Source organism: Hemitrygon akajei, chromosome 7, assembly GCF_048418815.1.
Source record: "Hemitrygon akajei chromosome 7, sHemAka1.3, whole genome shotgun sequence".
Taxonomy (NCBI): Eukaryota; Metazoa; Chordata; class Chondrichthyes; order Myliobatiformes; family Dasyatidae; genus Hemitrygon; species Hemitrygon akajei.
This window is the reverse complement of record NC_133130.1, coordinates 45,403,660-45,429,552: the sequence shown is the minus strand read 5'-3', so window position 1 is coordinate 45,429,552 and position 25,893 is coordinate 45,403,660. Positions and strand designations below refer to the sequence as shown.

Here is a 25,893-nt window from a genome sequence, read left to right as displayed (position 1 = left end):
TGATAGAGGTATGCAAACTTATGAATGGTATAGATCAGCTAAGTGCAAACTGGCTCTTTCCACTTAAGTTTTGTGGGACTACAACTAGAGGTCGTGGATTAGGGGTGAAACGTGAAAAGTTTAAAGCGAATACGAGTGGGAACTTATTCACTCAGAGGGCAATGAGAGTGTGGAATGAACTGGCAGAGCAAGTGGTGCATGTAAGCTTGATTTCAACGTTTAAGTTTTACATAGACACTATGGTATAGGGAGCTATAGTCCTGGTGTAGGTCTATGGAAGTAGGCAGTTTAAGTGATTTGACTAGGACAGGCAAAGGGCTTGTTTCAGTGCTGTACTTTTCTAAGGCTAACTAGTGATGGGGTCTCCTGCTTTTATGTACCAAAAATCTGGAATACTCTACAACGGATTAGTACCGTAGAAAGTTTCAAAACACTTCTAAAACCAACTTTAAAAAAAAAAAATGGCCTACTTATATGATTACTTAATGCCTGTTGATGTTGATTATATTTATATTATACGGTTTATGATTACATTTTGTGTCTCTACTTATGATTTTTTATTTTGTCTCATTTTTCTGACTACATTGATATATCTTTACAATCCATGTACTTTAAGCCTTCATCTTAATGTATGAAAGGAACTACAGAAATAAATTACATACTTCAAATCCGATAACCAGTAGTTGATTCATGTGAAAATATCATTCAATCGTAACAGAATGTCGCAAAATTTAGTCCTTTTTAATCTAATTAGGACAAATAAAATTCTTGAACTGAATGAGATTCCCCAAACTTGTTGTTTGACTTTTCACAACAGTATCTTAGAAAGAGGAATTTCATTTTACGGAACGGCGAAGTACTACCGTTAATATAACAAGATGTATAATTAAGCAAAAGCCATTCTGCAATCTGCACTGCAACACAAAAGAATCACACCACATTGTAATCTCAATGAGTTACAGAAAGTTGAACACTTTTCTCCTTCTCCCAACTTCTATTGTAACGAAGCAGAATTCCGACACCGCAGAGTGAAGTTCGTTAAGCACAGATACGTTCCTCCTACTGAAGAACCGGATACAATATATAAAAAAAAGTTATGCCTCTAGAGAAGTAGCCCAGAACTCAGTCGAAGACCAAACTTTAAATGAAAAAACTCCGAAGTTCCTCCGCAACCACCGGGAACCCCACCCTTCCGGAGCTGTCATTCTTGGCGAGAAGCTGGCGAATGAGCGGTGGTTGTGGGCGGGGCTGCTTTCGCAGACCAATGAGGTGCCGCGTGTGGTCTCGGTGCGCGCGATGCCTTTGTTCAGGGCAAGGACCCCGGCGCCATGCTTAGTGCTTCGAGCAGTGGAAGGAGGGAGGGGGAATGGCAGCATTTCACTTTTCTTCTCGAAGATAGCTATTGTACACAACTCAAAATTATTAAAATATACACACAGTTGAGACGATTTAACTTTGAATAAAATCATCCTTCAAATGTCTTTTGTGACACCCCCCTCGGAATACATTCCCAACTAATTTCATTAATATTTGAATGTCCTTCAATCTGTTTCCAAATTTGTTCGTATAGATTTCTAGCATTTGAACAGATCAACGCAAATTAAGAAGCAACGTAACCGAGACTTCTATTTATAAACCCTTTTCCGTAACTGATGAGGGTGGGTGGAGAGAATGGAAAACCTGAACACCATCTTTACCATTCATCGAAAAAAAAACACCCCCAGAGAGGAATAAGGGAAGAGAAGGAAAATAAAACACACCATTAAAAGCATTTCCAGAACGACAGCTGTCAGTGTTTTTTTTTCAAGGGGGAAAAAAAGGCGCAAAGAAGTTTCAAATGTGTCCCCCTCTCCTTCCAAATTAAAAAAAAATAAACAGGACAAAGTGGAAAAGATGCATTTAATTAAAAAATAGAGAGATGTCGCTTTTAAAAAAGGACGTATATAACTTATATGAGATGCTAAAATATTTTCCTTGCAGGAAAATGCCCTGAACAGCTCTTATTTTTGTGTGTGTGTGTGTGTTGAGCGGATTTTTTTTGTTCTTGGTCATCTCGCCCCTGATTTGATGGCGAGGAAACCCCGTTGACAAGGCACGCTTCATGACGGTGAGTTCCTTCAGTGTATTATAATTTTGCGATAAAAATTTCAAGGAAAAAAAACAACTCCTTCGGGGAGGGGGGAAAGGAAAAAAAATAGGGTCTAAGGGAAATATTTTTTCTTAGAAAAATCACCTCCCCGCCTTTAGAAGCAGCAGCAGAAAGAGGAGGGAAAACAAATCACCCATCAACGACAACAGTAACCACCACCACCACCACCACCAAAAGAAAAGCTACTGCACTGTTTAATTTAGAGAAAAAAAACTCTTCGCCCCTCATCTCCACCCTCTCCCCAATCTAAATGACTCATTGATTGTAAAGAGCCGTTCGAAAATATAGTTTTACTTTCCGCCCCCGTGATCACGATGAGTTTAAAAAAATAGACGCCCGAGAGGGAGAGGGAAATAATCGTCTGAAATCCCTCCCTCTTTTTCCTGCTTTCTAAGCGGTTTTATCTGGAGTCACGGGCGGTTGTTGGAAGCGCCATTTGGTAAATGGACCTCACGGGGTTATTTTTCAAAGCGACGGTTCTAGATTTTCCCAGTAGATTTTTCCCCTCCTTTTCCTCCCACCACCATTGCTCGTCTTTCCTCCAGCGAAGGAGCAGCCCGTCTAAGATGGATGGAGCCCGGCTCGGCGGCTTCTCCCACATTTTGCAGCGCTCCGCTGAAGAGAAACACCCCCGCACACCTGCCGATTTCTACTGTTAGCGAGCAGTTGCTTCCTCCTGAGCAGCTAAAATAAAACAAACCTAAACCGACCCCGAGGAAAAAAAAAACAATGAAGCCTTTGGTCTACTCTTCCTGTTCATGGTGATGGGCGGGTTTGGAGGCCGATCATTTGTTTTTATTTTCCGATATTTAATTCCCTCTTCCCTTTCTCAAGGTCTCTCATTAATTTCTACCCGAGTCGTTCGAGTTTTTGTTTAAGGGCTTATTTTTCCAGTGTTTTGGTGGTGGTTGGTTTCGTACAACATGGCGATACCAGTTTTCCCCCCTTTACCTTAAAATCGTTCAGTTCTAAGGCGATTTCCCCCCCTCGTGCTGCTTGTATCGGCCTCTGGAAATAAAACATAATAAAGCCTGGGCTCGGAATCGCGCATTGCTTCTCTCCCTTCATTGCATTCGGCCCTTCACTTATGTTTACTTCGCGCTCGTCCTACCTCGTCGGAATTACATCTTGATGTCAATGAGAAATTATTTTCTTTTTCCCCCCTTTACGACGCCAAGTATAGTTGTTAAAGACCAGGAAAGAAAATACTATCTGATGCTCAGTTTGTGGAATATGTTTTAACCACCGTATCTCGCAGTGGGCGGGATTTGAAGTTGGGTTTCAACCCATCTTTTTTTCAAAAGAACTGGAACTGCTCTCTCTTTTACCTTTAAACCGTCTTAAAAAAAAAGACAGCTGGGCTGTTGTAGCTATTTCGTTACTTTTGACGGCTGTACTCCCGGAGAAACGGGATGCTTTCCTTAACGGCCTTTTGCTTCCGTTTGAAAATCTAGAGTACTGTAACAAACTACTATACTCTAACCACGTCGGCAATGCACAGAACAGAATTTTTCATTAAGCGACGATGTTAATCTAAAACTCAAGTAGTGGGGATGAGCAAACTGGCGCCGTGCCAACAGCAGTTGCGCACTTTAAATTTGCTGAAGCGACGCCATTTTCACTGCTTGAGAAGCCCAACGTTTTTTCCAAACATTTTATCATATAGAATCACAAACTGTTTGTAAAGTCGTTATGTGGCTTGTTGGCTGTCTGTTTGTCTGTAGCACGATATGTTTTAAATGCTAACATATTGTTTTTCCACTGAATGTAATAAAAATATATGCACTTGTGTGTGTTTTTGTTCGGTACTTGAAACTTGTTTTTTTCCAGTAAAGTTTAGTATGGCGCAGTCCCTTAAAGTTTCGAAATTTTGAATTTTCTTAAATTTTCATTGTTTTAATATTACTCATTATAATATAGCTGACTATTTCAAAGAGTTCAAGTGTTAGTGTTTCTGAAACATAAATTGCAAGTTTTTTTTAGCAGCGTTTAACTTAAAGTATGAATTTGTTTTGATACAAAATCTCAGAAGAGCTTTTAAAGGTATTAGCACCCTTTATTAAAGCGTCCACAAAAAGTGCAAAAATATTGTTGAAGCAGATGATTTTCACAGTACAAATGTTTAAAACTTGCTTGAACCACAGGAGTATGCAAAAACCTTTTTTTTTGTACACCATGTGTTTTTTTTTGGGAAAAAAGATAACTTTTGTCTTAAACGTTATTTATGTAATTGGTAAATATTCAATGCATTATATAATGTAGCAATTAACTGTATGGTTTGTCATTTTTTGCCAAAAATGCAGTTTTGGTCCTATCTCCATTTTCTGTTGCTGCTTCATGGGCAGTTGAATTTATCTTATGTTGAATGTTTACAGGATACATCTGAACAGATATTATAATACATGAATCACATAGATTATAAGGTTCATGAAGACAGTACTACTGTACTTCAAAAGTGCTCCATTACTGTAAAGCATTTTGAGATATCCTGAAATGTGAAAGGCATGCATTTAATTGCCAGGTCTTTACAATCTTTTTATGGATCTGCCATCTACAATTTGCATTCTCTTAATATGTAAGGTGGAAGTATGCAAGGAGATAACAAAATGATTTAATGTATAGAAAGGTAAATTGAAACATTTAGAGCATCATGGAACCCCAATAGCATAAGGGATGAATCTGCACAGTATTGTGAAGTTTTGAAAGAAGGATAAATGTGTTCGCCTTAAATAGAAAATTATACCAGAGATAAAAGTTTAATTAGTCTCATGGAGTGCAATTAGCATACCAATAAGCAATTTTTGTAGCCACTATATGGATGAGAGAAGCTTGCTTAGACAGGACAGTTTGTCCAGTAGCATGGTAATATGTCATAATGATTGATGAAGTTGCAAATGAGATGTAAATGATATTGTTCATCTTGCAGTGTGCAAGGGTTGGTGAGGTGGAGCATATTCTTTCATGTTTGATTTAAACATTATGTGCAATAGCACACTCAAAATACTGGCCAAACATTCTGCTTTCATTTTTCTGTAAATAGTAATGCACATTTTAGTGGTATTAATAGCAATAAAGATACTTCTTTGTGAATGTTGCTATGTATAATAATTTTTCAATGGTGACTTAACCTATGAATCAGAAAATAGTGAGTTCAAGTCCTACTTTATTAGACATTAAACTGAGATTCGCTGAGGTTTCCAGTTGGCTGTGTAAGATCCTATGTTTCTAGGTTTCAAAGAAAAACTTTGAATGTCATTGGATATTCTGGTCAATATTTATCCCATTCTATCTTGCAGAACAACTCTTGCATGGAACATTTCGAGATGAAAGGCACAATATAAATGCAGCGATTTATTTTTGTTTTACACATTGATCACTGTAAAATATACAATAATTATAAGTCTAGATATTGTTCCACACCTCCAAAGGCATGTTAAACTGATGATATGTGACAGACAACATACGCTTAGGTTTTGCTGTGATACTAAATTACGCACAATGCCCAGAAATGCTTATTGATGATACATATAACTATTATCCATTTTAAAGTTTTACATTTCAGCTTTCAACCTAATGAAGGAATTACAGCGGAATAGTATCTTGTGTACAATTTTATGATTTGTAGGTAGTAATCTGAATAGAAAATCCTTAATTTTTCTTTCAGATAGCAACCCCCAGTACAGTTTTCCCCTTCAGAACCTATTGATATCAACTCTACCACCACACTGACATAGATGAGAATAAACATAGAAACAAAAAGTGAATTATTATCAAAACCGAATGGACAGATGAATGAGTGAAGTTCAGATTGATCAAAGTGTTCTAGTGCGTGAGCCACATTAGGTCACATTGAGCAGGTCCAACACGTAGGCAAAGGGTTTAGTGTTTAAGAATATTGAGGTCTTGTTGCAGTTGTACAGGTGTTGAGTTTACACCTGGAGCACTGTGGACAGTTATGAGCCCCTTAACTAGAAAAGCATTTAGTACCGTTGGAGGTACTTCAAAGGAGATTGAGCAGGCTAATTTCTGGGATGAAGGGGCTGCCTGATCAAGAGAAGCTAGACAGATTGGGCCTACGTCCTTTACAGTTGGAGAAGAATGATGGTGATGATTCAGATGTATAAAATCCTAAGGAGACTTGTAGATGTTGAAAGGGGGAGTCGTAAACAAGGGGGCATAGCTGTACAATACTGTACAGGGTGAAACATTGAAAGTTGGGGAGGTAGAGATTTTTATCAGATGGTAGACGGCTGAGCAGAATTCTCTGCCACTATAGATGAGGCCAGATCATTAAATATAGTTAAAATGAAGGTAGATAAATATTTGAAAGATCAAGGAATTGCAAGTTAATGGGGAACTGACATGGAAGAGAAATTGAGGCCAGCATGAATCAGCCATGATATTGAATGGTGGAAGCAGGCTTGAGGGACTGAGTGGTCTATCCCTGCTCCTATTTTCTCTTGCTCTTATGCACCTTTCAGCTACTCACTAGATAAAATCTCTGGAATATTAGGGTACGCTTTTTTAAATGAATTAAAGTTTTTTAGTTACAGAAAGTTGAGCTTTAATCTGGATGTGGATGGAAGAGTCGAGTGCCAAAGAAAAAGTGATAAAAGCTCAAAGAACCAAAGTCATTGGTACCACGGAAATATTCCAGCAGCTGGAATTGTGATATACTCTTACACAAAAAAGGACAAATAAATCTGTTATTACCCATTCTTGGTCATTAGAAAATTGACTTTCACTTATTTTCTTCTTGCAATTTTTGATAATTATTTTGGCTCTCAACGTAGCATGAGTTAGGTAGTCAACTGGGAAAGTGGCGGAAGGAATAGGAGTTGGAATTTAACTAGACAAGTGCAAAGTTCTGCATTTTAAGGAAGTTAAACCAGGGTATGGCATAGACAGTGAATGATAGGATCTGATGGAGTGTTGTTAAACAGAGGGTCCTTGGGATACAAGCACATAATTCCCTGAAATTGACCACACAGGTAGACAGGATAATGAAGGTATATGACATTCATTGGCCGGATAACTGAGAACAGGATTTGGGAGGTCGTACTACAGCTGTTCAAGATGTTGATGAGATCTCACTTGGAATATTGTGTGCAGAACTGGCTACACACTATTGATGGATGTGATTAAGCTAGACAGGTGGAGAAAAATTCACAAGAATGTCACCGATATTAGAGGGCTTGAGTTAGAATGAGGGACTGGATATGCTGGGACTGTTTTCATTGGAGCTAAGAAATCTGATGGTGATCTTATGGGAATTTATAAAATCTTAAGAGGCATAAATAGGAGAGATAGATAGTGATAGTACTTTCTTTCCCAGGATAGGAGAGTCTAAAACTAGAGACAATAGATTTAAAGTGGTTCTGAGGGGAAGTTTACATACTGAGGGAAGTTAGGTTGGTAGTTGGAATGACCTGTTGGAGGAATTGGTGGATGCAGATAGAGTTACAATGTTTAAAAGGTATTTGGATAATGTGAGGATAGGAAAGGTTTGGAGGGATATGTACCAAAAGGGACTACCGTAGATCGGCACCTCAGTCAGCATGGATGAGTTGGGCTAAAGAGCCTGTTCCTGTGCCATATAGTGTGACTCAATGAGGTAACAAAATATATTGAAGGGTGTTGTTGTAGTCTGTATAGATTTCATTAAGGTTTTTAACAGGTTTTCACATTCAACACTGGCTTTAAAGGTTAGATCATATGGTGTCCAAGGCAAGTTGGCAAATTGAGTCCAAAATTGGATTGTTAGTAGGAGGCAGAGAATGAGGTTAAACTTTGTGTTTGGAGGTCTGTGTTCATTATAAAGCAATGACCTTGCACTGGTGAGATGAGATTAAGCTACTTTGGTTTGAGTACTGGAACATATCCAGCAGAGATGTGTTAAGAAATGGTTCTTATATTAACAGGAAGAAAGAGTTCGTTATCCGAAGTAAAAAAAAAGATGTTAATCCAGAAGGCCCTGTGTTTCACCCACATTTCACTGCTACTCAGTACACATTTCTCACATGTCTGACCACATTTTTCTGCATTATTTTCTATTTTTGCCATGTTTAGAATTAGCAAAGACTTGGATGAGGGTTTCATCAACAGATGAGTGAGATCAAAGTTGTGAATGATCTGGTTGATTTTCAGGTTGTTGACAGGAAAAGGAGTTGAGTCAGTGGCTAGAGTTTGTGACTGGGTCTGCAGTCAACAGTTTTGATCTTTCTCATATGTAGTTGAGGAAAGTTTTCACTTATCCATACTGGATATCAAACAGATAGTTTAGAAATACAGGCCGTGCAGTGGACTAAAGAGTTGGTTATGAAGGGGGCATACAGACACTGGGATATAGGAAGGGACCAAGACTGGAATGACAGGAGGCACCAGACATAATGTTGCAACTGGAGAAAGAGAATGCTCTGGAGCTGCATGGCCAAACTGAATCTCGATAGATGAGAACGATCCAGTGATCATTTCCAGGTAGATAATAGTAGAGAGATAGGAGACTGCAGATGATAGAAAATAGAGTAACAATTTGCTTGAGGAATTCAGTAGGTAGAACAACATATGAAGGAAAATATGAATTGTCAACATTTTGGGCCAACACCTTGCATGAGGTCACGATGCAAAGCTTTGTGGTTATTCTTTGTAGAATTCCGAAGTAAGAAGAGGTGAAGTGGCTTTCTTACAATCAAATGTGGTGACATTAATGAGTGCAGTGAAGCCATTATAACTCCTCACTGAGGTTTCACTCTAAATGAAGGAATTACATTTCAGGAAACATGGGCATTATTTGGGAGGTAAAAGCATAACTGTGGGGTAGAAATTGAGTTCTGACAGATTCAAAAAGAAGTGGACAGTACCCAAGAAGTGAGAATTGTTTAAGCTATCCACTCTGATGGGTTCTAGAAGAAGATTAGATGATTATCAGTTTAGTGGGAATAGGGTCCTGGAAGCAACATAAATCAGTCTTAGTGTAAAGACTCAAAGTCTATTTTAAGGTAATAGGAAATAAGTTAGTGAAGAATGCAGCTGCACAGTTAGGTGAAGGGGTGTGGGGAGGTGGTGGAGGTGGAAACTTCACATTTGGAGCTGAGGAATGAAAAGAAAATAGCAGGAGAAAATAACATGTTAGTAATTGTCCTTAATATGAAATGCAAAGATAACACTTGGCTTATTTATCTACTCCAAGCTGTCATCTTAAACCCTTTTCTCTTTTACTGCACCCTTGTGTCTGATGGTAGAGTGGGTTTAACTAGAGTTTGGAGTAGATATGTAAAACCAATGATTACCTTTGGATTTCATATTAATAACATGTCTACTTTATATCAAGGAATCCAAATAGAAAGGCAATATTGCATCAGCTTCTCAGAAATTTGACTCTAGTATTAGCTATGAAGGTTGAAAATTACGGCTGTTACTACTTTCCGATTTGGACCATACTGTAAAAGATGTTAGGTTTTGATTCCCATGTTAGAGATGCTTGGAATTAAGAACTTTTTTTGATCTTGAATTAGTTACATTGAGAAATAGTGCTGAATAGTGCCACCTTCCCTTTGTTCCATGTACTACTGTTCTCTTCTTTCACATTCCACCTATCACCTTCCAGCTTCTCATATTATTCCCATTTCTCCTCCCCATCCTCCTGCTTTCCCCCCTCACCTAGATTCCCCTATCACCTGCCAGCTCATGGTCCTCAACCCCTCCCCTACCCCTTTATTCTGGTTTCTGCTCCCTTTTCTGCATCCTGAAGTATTGAGTGTTCATTTTCCTGCATAGATGTTGTGTTCCTCCAGCATTTTGTGTGTGTTGCCATTATCCTCGTGTAATTTATCAGCCATTTTGATCAATGATAATCCTACTTGTTGATCCATATTTCCAACATCTGCAGTTTCTTGTGTCTTAAGTCTTAATTATTGTATGGGTGCCTCTAAGGCAGGGGTGTCAAACTCATTTTAGGTCACGGGCCGGATTGAGCAAAATGCAACTTCATGCGGGCCGGATCAGTCAGATGGGTGCGAACGCAGCTTTCGTTGCCTCTGCTTTTTCAGCCTGCTCTCATGTGTTTCAGTCTCTGCTATAACTACAAAGTGTTTCACTTTACAAATTCTGTTTCTTATGAAGAAGACTGCCGAATAAACACTAAAAACCCTGAAAACCTGGTACCTGAATAAACTCAGCATTAGCCATATCATACGCCATAGGCGCTTCGATTACTGGGGCCAGCTTTAATAATAATTAGATATTATCTCGTGGGCCAAAGATAATTCCACCGCGGGCCGGATTTGGCCCGCGGGCCTTGAGTTTGACATATATGCTCTAAGGTATTTCAGTATTCTTACAATGACATGATGAACAAATTCTGCAATATCCAGCAATTTTTCTTCTGTTTCACTTGTTTTATTTGACAGTAGAGGCCTTGAATTGAAGACTCAGAGATCTGTGGTACTGGACATTTTATTAAGAACTTGTTCATTCTGTTGGAGAGACTAATAACAGGATTCATACCTGGTTTGCTCTTCAATGATGTGCAAAATTCTGGGCAGAATGTTTGTTAATTGCACTAGGAGATGTAAAATATGATTTGTTTTTATTCTTTTACCTTTTCTAGCTGTCATGGATGATGATGATGACCGTGATTTGCGAGATGTTATAGGGTAAGTTTTCTCTTAAATTTGCATAATGTTCATTGGTGAAAAGATTTAAAATTTGTATCAAGTCTCAGCATCGAGCCAGAAGGTTGCAGGATTTGAGCACAACTTAGATTAACACTTTAAAGTCATACTGATGAAATTCTTTAATACTGGAGGAGATAATTGCTGACAATGTGAATTGAGTTTTCAGCTGATTATTAAGATGTGCTCTCAGTTTGTTGCAACACTGTGGAGCTACTTAAAGAAGAGGAGTGATTCTCACAACATCCTGGCTGCCATTGAACAAACGTCACCAGAAAAGTGCTTATTTAAATATTAATTTATTTGCTATTTGGGAACCTTACCAGACCCAAATTGCTTGCCTATTTGTTATATAACACAACTAACGGTGCATGCTTCAGAATGCCCTTATAACATGAAATTTACTGTGTAATTGTAAGTCTGTTCTTCCATTACAATAGTGGACTAGAGCTGATTGACCTGTATGCTACCTGATTTCGAAGATGAACATAAATAACAAGGGGACAGTATCTTCACATGCACTTACTGAGGGCAATATTTCATCTTCTGTTCACAATTGCTATGCCATTTAAGAATGGTTATTATCTTCAGATGTTGCAGCCAGCTGATCATGGGTTCAAAGTATGAACACATATTTGTGCCTTGTGCTACTGTTTGAGTACTGCTGGCCCCTTAAAGTACTAATCTCATGTTTATGAAACAGGCAAACATTAGCTACTTTTGATTTTTTTCTTCTTCTCCTCTTCTCTCCAATATTACTTCATCCTCATTTGTATACCTTTCTTGAATACACTTTTATAATTTTCTGATGAATTTGTTCTGTGCTGTTACTGTACATGGGGAGGTTTGGGGTTTGTTGCAACATGATTGGATTGCCAGGATTCATGGCACCATTTCTCTTCTTTAGATTGAGATAACATAATGCCCTCCAAAGAGTGCTTCAAGCATGGGAGAACATAAGATAGGAGCTATTTTGTGAAATATTTTTGCTGTTGTGATTTAGGAAGTGAATCATTCCATGAAGTATGACAATATATGGAGGATATTTGCTGATTAATGGCTGCATTCTTCTAACCTTATTTCCACTGTTGTCGTCTACACACCTGACCACAAAAGGCAAGGACTGCTTTGTCATAATTCCGTCAATAGTTTTAGCAAGTCACACCCATTCAGATTTTATCCTGATATGTGTGATTTGTCTTGGCTATGTAGCACAATTCCTGTATAAAAATGTGAACACGTGCCTGAACATCTCAAATAGCATGACTGTATTTGGATTGTCAGCTTCCTCTTGTTTCAAGTTAGTTTGTAAATTAATTTTTATTTTACCAATGTAGCAGCTGAATGGCAAATTGTTATATCTGTGGCATTATTGTTCTTCAATTTAATTTTGCCATCCGGTTTTCTTTTGAGTGAAGGTATGTTTAAGACAGATATAAATACATTGCAGAGGCTTTAAGATAATGTGATGAAGGTGTAGCAGATGAAATTTTATCTTGGTTCTTGTTCTTTATGAAGGAACAGCATATGTGAATGTAAGGTCTTTAAGTTTACATTTGCTTTCCTCAGTGTTTGAACTTCATCCATACTTGCTGCTGTATTTTAGAGACTGCATTTATTTAGTGGGCTACCTTCACGTATTGTTCATCTGATTTATTTGATGGATGCAGTTTCAGTATCAGATTAAACTGCTTGTTGTAGCAACACACCTAACTTGTGGCTGAGGAATTGGCATCATTCTTGCTTTTGCCAATCTTCAAAGTGACAGTTAAAGACATCTCACCCATAAAGATGATCAGCAGCTTTAAAAAGAGAATTTTCATAAGAAAAATCTGGCTGACCAACATTCAAGTCAGATGTGCAATTCATATTTTCAACACATGGAACTCCTATGTAATAGGAGTGAGGGGCATGAGTTTTACATTCCATGTAGGTCTCCATGAAGACAAACTTCTTGGTTCTATGTCACCATTGAATTTCCTGTTTTTGTTGTTGAAGCAGCAACCCAAGGTTACATGTTACAAGATAACTAAAATCTGTGGCTGAATGAAATGAGCAAATATTTCAACAAAGGAAATGTTTTTTATATGACACATGAAATCTGGGTTAACTGATGTTTCAAGGAGATATTTTCCCTTGAGTTTTTCTCCATCATGAATTTTGCTCACATTGATTGTGAAGTGAATCTTTGACTTGAGGTTAATGTAACTTGTTTTATTTTAATGATACACAGTAGACAGCTAGAACATTGTGTTCTTTAATTCGGAAAAATTGTCTTTGATTTCCAAATTATATGAAACATAGAGCACTATGGCACAGTACAGAACATTCAGCCCACTCTAAGATCAATCAAATCCTTCCCTCCAAGGTGGGTCTCTTTTTTAAATCATCCATGTGCCTATCTAAGAGTTTATTAAAAGTCCCTATGTATCTGCCTCTACCACGTGGCAGGGTGTTCCAGACACCAACCACTTTCTGTGTTTAAAAAAATTACCTGTGACATCCTCCCTATACTTTCCTCCAGTCACTTTAAAATTGTGCCCCCTGGTTTTAGCCATTTCTGCCCTGGGATAAAGGCTTGGCTATCCATAGAATTCATGCTTCTTATCATCGTGTACACATCTATCAAGTCATCTTTCATCCTCCTTTGCCCAAAGAGAAAAGCACTAGCTTGCTCAACCTGTTCTCATAAGATGTACTCTCTAAATCAGGCAGCATTTTGGTAAAGTTCCTCTGTACCTTCTCTAAAGCTACTATATCTTTCCTATAATGAGACAGACAGACAGTCAGACATACTTTATTGATCCCGAGGGAAATTGGGTTTTGTTACAGTTGCACCAACCAAGAATAGTGTAGGAATATAGCAATTTAAAACCATAAATAATTAAATAATAATAAGTGAATTATGCCAAGTGGAAATAAGTCCAGGACCAGCCTATTGGCTCAGGGTGTCTGACACTCCGAGGGAGGAGTTGTAAAGTTTGATGGCCACAGGCAGGAATGACTTCCTACGACGCTCAGTGTTGCATCTCGGTGGAATGAGTCTCTGGCTGAATGTACTCCTGTGCCTAACCAGTACATTATGGAGTGGATGGGAGACATTGTCCAAGATGGCATGCAACTTGGACAGCATCCTCTTTTCAGACACCACTGTCAGAGTCCAGTTCCACCCCCACAACATCACTGGCCTTACGAATGAGTTTGTTGATTCTGTTGGTGTCTGCTACCCTCAGCCTGCTGCCCCAGCACAGAACAGTAAACATGATAGCACTGGCCACCACAGACTCGTAGAACATCCTCAGCATCGTCTGGCAGATGTTAAAGGACCTCAGCAGCCAGAACTGAACATAATATTCCAAGTGTGGTTTGAAAACTAGGGTTTTATAGAGCCGCAACATTACCTCATGGCTTTTGAACTCAATCCCCCAACTAATGAAGGCCATCACACCCTTTACCTTCTTAACCACTCTATTAACTTGCGAGGGAACTTTGAGGGATTTATTGATGTAGACCCCAAGCTCAAAACTACTAAGAGTCCTACCATTAATTCTGTACTCAAATTCCGCCTTCCAAACTTGTATAGGTGTGCTCAGTGGAGAGCATCCTGACTGTTGGTATCACAGCCTGGTATGGAAAATGCCTAAGAATGGAAGAGCCTACAAAAGGTGGTGGGTACAGCCCAGTCCATCACAGGAAAATCCTCCCCACCATTGAGCGCATCTACAGGGAGTGCTGCCACAAGAAAGCAGCATCCATCATTGAGAATCCCCACCATTCAGGCCTTGATTTCTTCTTCCTTCTGCCATCGAGCAGGAGGTACAGGAGCCTTATATCCCACACCACCAGGTTCAGGAACAGTTAATACCCTTTAACCATGAAGCTTCTGAACAAGTGTTCATCTCAATTCTGAATTGATTCCACGACCTATGGACTAACTTTCAAGGACTCTATAACTCATGCCCTCAGTATTATTTATTATATGTTTTGTACACTGTTTGTCTTTTTACATTGATAATTTGTCAGTCTTTGTATCGTTTTTCATTGACTGTATTGTATTTATTCATTCTACTTTGAATGCCTACAAGAAAATGAATCTCAGGGTAATATATGGCAACATATATGTACTTTGATAAAAAAAATTACTTTGAACTTTGAATCAACTCATACTTCTCCGGTTGGAGAACTCCATTTTTCACTTTTCAGTTCAGTTCTGCATCCTGTCATTGTCCCGCTGCAACCTATAACAACCCTCTACAGTATCCACAACTCCTCCAACCTTCGTGTCATCCCACCTTTTCACTTCCTTATATAATTTATATAAACCACAAAATGCAGGGGTCCCTGAACAGATTCCTGTGGAACACCACTGGTCACAATCTCCAGCAGAATACACTCCATCTACCACCACCCATCTGCTTTCTAATGACAAGCCAATTCTGAATCCACATAGCCATGTTTCCCTGGATCATATGTCTTCTGACTTTCTGAATGAGCATTCCATGAGGAACCTTATCAAAGGCCTTACTAAAATCCTTAATCACCACATTCACTGCCTTATGTAAAAGCTTTTTTCCAAGAAGCTTTGCCACAAATGATGACCTTATAAAGAAGGCTTTCAGAGTTAATATTAGAGAAAATAATAAACAACATTTTCATTTCATATACGATAATAGATAGTTTTAACAAAAACATAGAAGTTTATGTCTACCAAAATGCATACCATTTTAGCTCTGTGAAGTGGTGTGGACTAAATATTGCTTCGTAGGAGAGTCTAGGCACAGCTTGAGAATAAAAGGATGTACCTTTAGAACTGAGATGAGGTGAACTTCCTTCAGTTAGAAGGTAGTGAATCTGGAATTTGATACCATGAGAGCTGTGAAGGCCAGGTCTTTGGGTGAATGTAAGCCAGACATCTATGCTGCCTGGTCTGCTGAGTTCCTCCAGCTTCTTGTATGCATTGGTTGATAAGTATTGATTGATAAGAGCATTAAAAGTTCCTAGGGGAAGTTGGGGTAACATGATTAAAGGGTGGCAAAGACTTGATGGGCTGAATTGCCTAGCTTTGATCCTTTATCTTAGATATATAAGCTGTGTGTTATTGACAGGAAAAATATTGTTCACCTTTAAAGTTCACCTGCCTGGAGCTAAATTACTCTTTATTCTAAATTTCAGTAAGTTCTTAATTTGTATTCAGTTTGTTTTCTTACATGCAGTTCTTTCTATTTGTCTCTTTCTCTCTCATCCTTCTTTTCTGTGTAGCTTTCATCTTTATTACTTGGAATCTTGATTGCATTAGCTTGGTATGCCAATACACCATGTCACAATAGGGTTTGTTCTCTCCTAGACTGCCCAGTGAATTCATGATTTCATAATCTTAAGGGGGAAGTGTTTGTTTAGAAGTGAGATGCTTTTCCATAAGAAGGTAGGGGAAGTTAGAGGGAATCCCAATTTTTAACTTTCAAACTCATTGTGGTTAATTGCACATGAGCATAATGAAGGACATTTAATAGGCATACACTATTTTTTACACCTCTGCCATGGTGTGGGGAGATTTAAAAGATGTTCTGACAAAATCTTCACATGCTTCACCTTTTTCGTGTTCTACCACTTCAGCTGTTTTGTAATGTAGCATCAGATAGAATTAGCTTGAATATTCAGAGAGCAATTAAGAAAGATTTTGACCTGATCCTTCTTAACTGCACTTCAGATATTTTGAGATCTACTTCCATACAATTGTAATGATTACTGTGTTTATAATATTCACTGGATATGCTTACTACTGAAATCCAAACCATCCTGATTTCCTACCCTTATTTTGAAATGGCAAAACATTGCTTTACATAATAGTCCCAGTGATTTCAGGCTCAAAAACCTCTCCTTTTAATTCCTCTACCAAATTAAAATTCTACTCTCAATGTAATTAATACTTTTTAGAAGTGTGGATTTAATGAGGCTTTAGTGCCCAGGTAATCACTTTCATGTTACGCTATGGGGAGGTATTATGTTAGTGGTTGAGTTCAGTCTATTTCAAAAATAGCATTGGGATTTATATTTGTAAAGTAAGCATCAGCATTTTTTTTATCTTGGCAATGACCGGACACTGAAATAATTAATATCAATTCATTGATTACTCTTTTTTAATAGTGATGTGCAGGCATTGAATGATTTTCTGCATGGATCTGGTAGTCAAGAAGTAAGTATTTTTATGTGTCTATTGAAAATTTTATTGATTAATTTATTCACTGCTATGTCACAAATTTATTTGTCAAGTAAAGTTACATTAAGTGTATCTAGATGGTGTAAAATACATTTTAAAATCAGAAATGACCATGGTTCATGTGGAATTGATCATCTACTGAGTTATGCCTTATGCTCACTGGTACATTTTGCAGCACTTTTATTGAAAGTATTGATGGATATTATGAATTCAAAAAGGGGCAGGCCTAGAAAATGGATTATATAGTGATATGCTTTTCAGTGCAATGTAATTGAATTTTTATGTTTAGGTGTATATGCTGGAGTGGACTGTAGATGCTAACTAGCTATTCAGTAGTCCAGTCAAGTTGAAAGGCAGTTTTATGTTGAGCTACATTGTCATTTCTACACATTATCTCATTGCGGTTGGTGTTTTTGCTGTAGTCTTGCTAAATGTGCCTCATAAACTAAATGTGGCTACCTGTAAGCAAACAAATCTTAATGTTGTGTAATTTATACATTCTTTGATTATAAAAGTATTTGGAAACTTTGAACTGGGAGTACAGGCCAAGCAGAGTCAGGACAGACATACTTGGATTCTAATGGAAGAGGGGAAGAGGTATTAGGCTGATATACAAAGATGCTAGCATCCCCACCCCCACCCAAGACGCAAGACTGTTCTGGAAGCTACACTCTTCCTTTTTCCAGCTCTTAGAAGAGAAATGTTTCTGGAAGCCAAGGTTATCTACATCCCTTGTTAAAGTTTCCAATCCCCAACCCTTTGTTCACATAAATGAGTATTACAACCAGGGATTTTAATCAATTTTCATTTGTGAATCACATGTTCTTTTTTTCACAGGAGAGCCCTAAAAACAGGGAAGATTGTAAAGCATTGTAAAGTCAGTACTTAGTTGAACCACCTCTCTCAGCTATTACAGTCAGTAGTCTTTTTGGATAAGATTTGCCCATTCCTTCTTGCAAAATTGCATGAGCTGTGCTAGGTTATTTGGAGAGTGGCAGTGGACAGCAATCTTGAAGTCTTGCCAGGGATATTTGATTGGATTAAGGTCAGGACTCTGACTAGGCCATCAAAGACAGAAGTTTTCTTCATTTGAAGCCACTCTGTGGTTGATCTGGCAGTGTGCTTTGAGTCAATGTCCTGTTGAAAGACTAATTTCCTCCCCAGTTTAACCTTTCTGACAGACACTAGCAAGATTTTAGCAGCATTCATCTTCCCATCAATCCTGACTAGATTTCCAGACCTTGCTACTGAAAAGTACCCCATAGTATGATGCTACCTCCACAGTACTTTGCAGCGGGGATGGTGTGACCTGGCTGATACCCAGCATTAGATTCACGCCACATATACTATTTAGTATTGAGACCAAAGAGTTGCACTTTAGTTCATTTGACCACAAGACATTCTTCGAGTCTTTGCAGTATCTTGCTTTTTTTTTTAAAGCTAAGGTTATTTCCTTGCCACTTAAATACCCTTTTTGTGCAAAACCTTAGAGAATGTGGCGCCATAAGCTTAATCTCCAGTTGCAGCCACTGACTTCTGCAGCTCACTAGGAGTGACTGTAGTGTCACAGTAGCCTCTTACAAGTGGCATTCTTCTTTAGTGATTTAGTTTGTAGGGGTGGCCTGACCGAAGCAGTGCGGCTGCGGTTTCATTTTTTTCCACTTCTTACAATGGACTGCATTGAACTCTCAGGTATGTTCAGTGGCTTTGAGATGGTCTTGTACCCTTCCCCAGGTTTGTGCTTCTCTATTATCATTTTTCTAACTTGTTTTGAATACTCTTTTGTCTTCATTTTGGTTTGGTCAGTGAAGATCTACCATACTGTTGGACCTCACAGAGGAGGGGTTATTTATCCTTGTGAATTCATTGAAAACTGGTGATCCTCCAATTTTTTACATCAACAAATTGAGTGAGTTGGTAAGGTAATATATTGCACCTGAGAAAAGATAGTGTAGTAATAATATGGGGATGAATACTTTTTCAGCCTCACAATTTTAGTTTTTAATTTTTAGTTAAATGTTGACAGGATTTGGAATTTTTATTTTTATTTGAAATGAGCAATGATTAGCTCAAAAAATTCTACTTGGAAATTTAGAAAATGAGACAGTAAAATGTGAAAATAGTTGTGGAGGCAGAATACAATTTCAAGACACTGTAGATCAGTGGTGGAGAGACCTTTGACTTTTGTTGTCCGAGCACTAGATAGATACCTGTACCTCTGTGAGTCATGAACACCATCACTGGGAATTTCTGGATCATTTCAGGTGATACAATTAATTTGTGACATGTATGCCAGTTTATTGGACAATGCAATATTATGGAGGTCTTATGCTCTCTGGTCAAGGAAAATAGATTTTGTCTCCTTTTACTTGACCAAGGGCCATTAGGCTATGGATACTGAGATTTCCAGGATTGAGGGTTTCCTGGTGGTTCCGGGAGTGATTGATTGTACTTATGGTGCTTTGGATTCCCCTTGAATACTCAAAACTCTTGTCTGACGTAGACCACAAGACCATAAGATATAGGAACAGAAGTAGGCCATTTGGCCCATCGAGCCTGCTCTGCCATTCAATCATGGGCTGATCCATTTCTTCCATCCCCACTCCCCTGCCTTCACGCCATACCCTTTGATGCCCTGGCTAATTAAGGACCTATTTATCTCTGCCTTAAATGCACTCAGTGACTTGGCCTTCACTGCTGCTCGTGGCAACAAATTCCACAGATTTACCACCCTCAGACTAAAGTAACTTCTCTGCAACTCTGTTCTAAATGGACGCCCTTCAATCCTGAAGTCGTGCCCTGTTGTCCAAGACTCCCCTACCATGGGAAATAACTTTGCCATATCTAATCTGTTCAGGCCTTTAAACATTCAGAATGTTTCTATGAGATCACCCCACATTCTCCTGAACTCCAAGGAATACAGCCCAGAGCTGCCAGATGTTCCTCATACAGTAACCTTTTCATTCCTAGAATCATTCTCGTGAATCTTCTCTGAACCCTCTCCAATGTTAGTATAACCTTTCTAAAATAAGGAGACCAAAACTGCACACAATACTCCAAGTATGATCTCATAAGAGCTATATAGAGCCTCAACATCACATCCTGTTCTTATATTCTATACCTCAAGAATTCTTCACCATCAACTCAACCTGGAGGTTAACCTTTAGGATATCCTGCACCAAGACTCCCAAGTCCCTTTGCATCTCTGCAGTTTGGATTCTCTCTCCATCTAAATAATAGTCCGTCTGTTTATTTCTTCCACCATATTTCATGACCATACACTTTACAACATTGTATTTCATTTGCCACTTTGCTCATTCCCCATTCCCCTAAACTAAGTTTCTTTGCAAGATCTGTTTCTTCAACACTGCCCGCTCCTCCACCTATCTTTGTATCATCGACAAATTTAGCCACAAATTGATTAATCCCATAGTCCAAATCATTGACATACATCATAAAAAGCAACGGTCCCAACACCAACCCCTGTGGAACTCCACGTAAAAAGCCAGCCAGCATAAGTTCCCTTTATTCCCACTCTCTGTTTTCGGCCAATCAGCCAATGCTCCACTCATGCTAGTAACACCCCTGTAACCCTATGGGCTCTTATCTTGCTAAGCAGCCTCATGGCCTTCTGAAAATCCAAGTACACCACATCTACTACATCTCCTTTATCTACTCTCCTCAAAAAATTACAGTAGGTTAGTCAGCCAGGATATTCCTTTCAGGAAACCATGCTGGCTTTGGCCTATCTTGTCATGTACCTCCAGGTATTTAGTAATCTCATCCTTAACAATCGATTCCAACAACTTCCCAACCACTGATGTCAGGCTAACAGGTCTATAGTTTTCTTTCTGCTGCCTCCCACCCTTCTGAAACAGCTCTGAATTTCTTCTTAAATAGGCCCTGAATTATCCTCTGAATTTCTTTTTTCTGTGCAGCCATGACAAAAAATCTTGCCTATGGTCACCAGCATGTATTTAGAATGCTTGCATGATTCTCCCATAAAAATGCTGTCCATACAATTTCCCATATTTTATCCATTGTAAACCAAAGGGTGAATCTTGAATATGAAATATGTCTTTTCTGTGCAAAAAAATCCTTTTTTTGTGTTGCCCAATCCTATTTTTAAGCTCTCTCTGATGGTTTGATTTTTACAGGTAGACGAGGATGATTTGCTTGGTTCAGATTGTACAATTGACAACTCTCATTCACTCTTTGCTGATGCCATTGTAAGTATATTACTTAGGATTTAGTATTTCAGTTAAATGACTCATCTCCATAAAGCTATTGTATACGTGCAATGTTTTAAAAGAATCTGTTCATTAACTTTTTTGTTCATCTCTTCATTTTTATTTTCTGATCAGACATTGAATTGACTGTAAGACATAGGAACAGAATTAGGCCATTCAGCCCATTGAGTCTGCTCCACCATTCTATCATGGCTGATTTATTATCCTTCTCAACCCTGTTCCTCTGCCTTCTCCCCATAATCTTTGACCCATGACTAATCAAGAACCTATCAAACTCCACTTTAAGTATACCAAATGACTTGACCTCCAACTGCCTGTAATAATGCATTCCACACATTAATGACCCTTGGGTTACAGAAAATGCTCCTTATCTCTGTTCTAAATGGATGGCCCTCTATTCTGTATCTGTGCCTTCTGGTCCTAGACTCCCCCACTATAGGAGACATGTTCTCTAGGTCCACTGTACCTAGGCCTTTCAATATTCGATAGGTTTCAATGAGATCACCCCTCATTCTTCTAAAATCCAGCAAATACAGAATGAGACTCATCAAATTTTAACTGCTTCATTCCCAGAATTATTCTCATGAACCTCCTCTGGACACTCTCCAATACCATTACTGCTTTTTAGATAAGGGGCCCAAAACCACTCATAATACTCCAAGTGTGGTCCGACAAATGTTTTATAAAGCCTCAGCATCACACCCATGCTCTTATATTCCAGACCTCTTTGAAATGAATGGTAACATGGTATTTGCCTTCCCTATCACTTACTCAACCTGCAAGTTAATTTTTAGGGAATCCTGCACAAGGACTCCTAAGTCCCTTTTCAACTCTAACTTTTAAATTTTCTCCCCATTTAGAAATCATCTATGCCTTTATTCCTTCCATCAAAGTGCCTGACCATAAACTTGCCTACCCTACACTATATTTCATCTGCCCCTTCTTTGCCCATTCTCCTAATCTGTCCAAGTCCTTCTTCAGACTCCATTCTTCTTCAACACTACCTTCCCCCAGCTTTCTTCATTTTGTTTGCAAACTTAGCCACAAAGCCATCAATTCCATCATCAGAGCAATGATGTAACGTGAAAAGAAGTGGGTCCCACCCTGACTCCTGTGGAACGCCACTAGTCACCAGGAACCATTAAAATGATCCCCCTTATTCCCACTCTTTGCCTCCTGCCAGTCAGCCAATCTTCTATCCATGCTTGTACCTTTCCTGTAATAGCATGGGCTGTTATCTTAGCAACACACACAAAATGCTGGAGGAACTCAGCAGGCCAGTCAGCATCTATGGAAAAGAGTAAACAGTCGACATTTCAGGCCGAGGCCCTTAATCAGGACTGGAAAAAAGAGATGAGAAGTCAGAGTAAGAAGGTGGGGGAAGAGGAGGAAGAAGTACAAGATGGTAGGTAATAGGTGAAACTGAGAGGGGGAAGGGGTGAAATAAAGAGCTGCGGTCGATTGATGAAAGAGATAAAGGCCTGGCTAGAGAAGGGGAATCTGATAAGAGAGGACAGAAGGCATAGAGGAAAGGGAATGGGGAGGACCACTGGAGGGAGGGAATGAGCAAGTAAGGAGATAAGGTGAGAGAGGGAAATAGGAATGGGGAATGTTTCGGGGGAGGGGGGCAATTACCAGAAGTTCAAGAAGTTGTAATAGCCGGTCTGGGTGAGTGCATGGTTGAATAGTTGGGGAGGTCAGCAGAGATCACAGAGGGAGAGCAGTGAGAGAGGGTTTCACTGAACTCCTGTTGAAGGGAAGATTTAAATTTCTTCAGGGTAGGCGTTCCTGGAAGAGACTTCATAGTATTCAAATCACAAGAGAAAATCTACAGATGCTGGAAGTGTTGCTTTGATTTTCAGCATCTACATATTTTCTTTTGTTTGGCTGTTATCTTGTTAATGCAGCCTCGTGTGGCACCTTGTCAAAGACCTTTTGACAATCCAAGTACACAACATACACTGACTCTCCTTCATCTATCCTGCTTAGTATTTCCTCAAAAAATCAGCTATGTCATGCTGATTTTGGCCTATTTTATAATGTACCTCCAAGAATCCTGAAACCTCATCTTTAATAATGAACTCCAGTTTCTTCCCAACTACTGAAGTTAGGCTAACTTATTTCTGCATCCCTTTCTTCTTAAAGAGTGGAGTGACATTTGGAATTTTCCAGCCATTGAGAACCATTACAGAACCTGGAGATTCTTGAAAGATCATTATTAATGCCTCCACAATCTGTTCAGCTACTACTTTCAGATCCTTATGGTGTATTCCATTGGTCCAGGTGACGTATCTATTCAAATCTTACAGCTTCTGAAGCATCTTCTCCTTAGCAACACTGTTGAATTTCTGGCATACTTCTTGTGTCTTCTACAGTGAAGATTGATACAAAATATTTATTAAATTTGTCTGCCTTTTCTCTAGCCCCCATTGCTGGCTCTCCAGTGTCAGTTTAAAGCAGTCCAATATCCACCCGCCTTTCTTTTACTTTATATATCTGAAAAAACTTTGGTATCCCCTTTTATAGTATTGACTATTTTACCTTCATATTTCTTCTTTTCTCTCGTTATAGCTTTTTCAGTTGCCTTCTGTAGGTTTTTAAAAACTTCCCAATCCTCTAATTTCTCACTAATGTCTGCTATATTATATGCTCTATCTTTTGGTTTTATGCTGTCTTCCATTTCCTTTATCAGCTGTGGTTGCAACATCCTCCATTTAGAATACTTCTTCATCTTTGGGATGTATCTATCCTGTGCCTTCTGAGTTAAACAGAAGCATAGAAACATAGAAAAAATACAACACAATACAGGCCCTTCGGCCCACAAAGTTGTGCCAAACATGTCCCTACCTTTGAAATTACTAGGCTTACCCATAGCCCTCTAATATTCTAAGCTCTATATACCTACCCAAAAGTCTCTTAAAAGACCCTGTCGTATCCACCTCCACCACTGTTGCCGGCAGCCCATTCCACACACTCACCACTCTCTGTGTAAAAAAGTTACCTGACATTTCCTCTGTACCTACTCCCCAGCACCTTAAACCTGAGTCCTCTTGTGGCAACCATTTCAGCCCTGGGAAAAAGCCTCTGACTATCCACGTGATCAATGCCTCTCATCATCTTATACACCTCTATCAGGTCACCTCTCATCCTCTGTTGCTCTAAGGAGAAAAGGCCGAGTTCACTCAACCTATTCTCATAAGGCATGCTCCCCAATCCAGGCAACGTCCTTGTAAATCTCCTCTGCACCCTTTCTATGGCTTCCACATCCTTCCTGTAGTGAGGCGACCAGAACTGAGCACAGTACTCCAAGTGGGGTCTGACCAGGGTCCTATATAGCTGCAACATTACCTCTCGGCTCCTAAATTCAATTCCATGATCGATGAAGGCCAATACACCATATGCCTTCTTAACCACAGAGTCAAACTGAGCTGCTGCTTTGAACGTCTTATGGACCCGGACCCCAAGATCCCTCTGATCCTCCACACTGCCAAGAGTCTTACCATTAATACTATATTCTGCCATCATATTTGACCTACCAAAATGAACCACTTCACACTTACCTAGGTTGAACTTCATCTGCCACTTCTCAGCCCAGTTTTGCATCCTATCAATGTCCCGCTGTAACCTCTTTGACAGCCCTCCACACTATCCACGACACCTCCAACCTTTGTGTCATCAGCAAACTTACTAAACCATCCCTCCACTTCTTCATCCAGGTCATTTATAAAAATCACGAAGAGTAAGGGTCCCAGAACAGATCCCTGAGGCACTCCACTGGTCACTGGCCTCCATGCAGAATATGACGGGTCTACAACCACTCTTTGCCTTCTGTGGGCAAGCCAGTTCTGGATCCACAAAGCAATGTCTCTTTGGATCCCATGCCTCCTTACTTTCTCAATAAGCCCTGCATGGGGTACCTTATCAAATGCCTTGCTGAAATCCATATACACTACTTCTACTGCTCTACCTTCATCAATGTGTTTAGTCACACCCTCAAAAAATTCAATCAGGCTCGTAGGGCACGATCTACCCTTGACAAAGCCATGCTGACTATTCCTAATCATATTTTGCCTCTCCAAATGTTCATAAGTCCTGTCCCTCAGGATCTCCTCCATCAATTTACCAACCACTGAAGTAAGACTCACTGGCCTATAATTTCCAGGGCTATCCCTACTCCCTTTCTTGAATAAGGGAACAACATCCACAACCCTCCAATCCTTCGGAACCTCTCCCATCTCCATGGATTATGCAAAGATTATTGCCAGAGGCTCAGCAATCTCCTCTCTTACCTCCTACAGTAGCGTGGGGTACATCTCATCTGGTCCTGATGACTTATCTGACTTGATCCTTTCCAGTAGCTTCAGCACATCCTCTTTCTTAATATCTACATGCTCGAGCTTTTCAGTCTGCTGCAAGTCATCATTTCAATCATCAAGATCCTTTTCCATAGTGAATACTGAAGTAAAGTATTCATTAAGTACCTCTGCTATTTCCTCTGGTTCCATACACATTTTCCCACTGTTACACTTGATAGGTCCTATTCTTTCACTTCTTATCCTCTTGCTCTTCACATACTTGTAGAATGACGGGGATTTTTTTAATCCT

General features: G+C 39.2%; 1 protein-coding gene and 1 long non-coding RNA gene across 5 annotated transcripts in view; one reads left to right on the top strand and one right to left on the bottom strand.

Moving 5' to 3' along the window:
• Positions 1-724: 724 nt before the first annotated feature.
• LOC140730403 (uncharacterized) lies at positions 725-3,471 on the bottom strand. Of its 2 annotated transcripts, none has more exons than XR_012099589.1 (2): positions 3,101-3,471; positions 725-1,399 (listed from the first exon to the last, which is right to left on the bottom strand). It is a non-coding gene; the product is annotated as an uncharacterized lncRNA (long non-coding RNA). The 2 variants fall into 2 exon arrangements; XR_012099588.1 differs by having other exon boundaries at positions 3,261-3,471.
• Positions 2,023-25,893, top strand: part of LOC140730398 (BRD4-interacting chromatin-remodeling complex-associated protein-like) — a 54,046-nt gene continuing 30,175 nt past the window's right edge. Inside the window, exons 1-5 of one of the 3 annotated variants that reach the window (XM_073050731.1) lie at positions 2,061-2,107; positions 10,758-10,803; positions 11,825-11,937; positions 16,966-17,014; positions 21,196-21,267. Coding sequence is in view for 2 of the 3 variants with exons in the window: in XM_073050728.1 (XP_072906829.1) it covers positions 10,763-10,803; positions 16,966-17,014; positions 21,196-21,267 (162 nt within the window). In the remaining variant the exon portion in view is untranslated. Of the gene's footprint in view, positions 2,108-2,531; positions 2,589-10,757; positions 10,804-11,824; positions 11,938-16,965; positions 17,015-21,195; positions 21,268-25,893 lie in introns of those variants that run through there. The other 2 variants (XM_073050728.1, XM_073050729.1) reach the window with 2 other exon arrangements.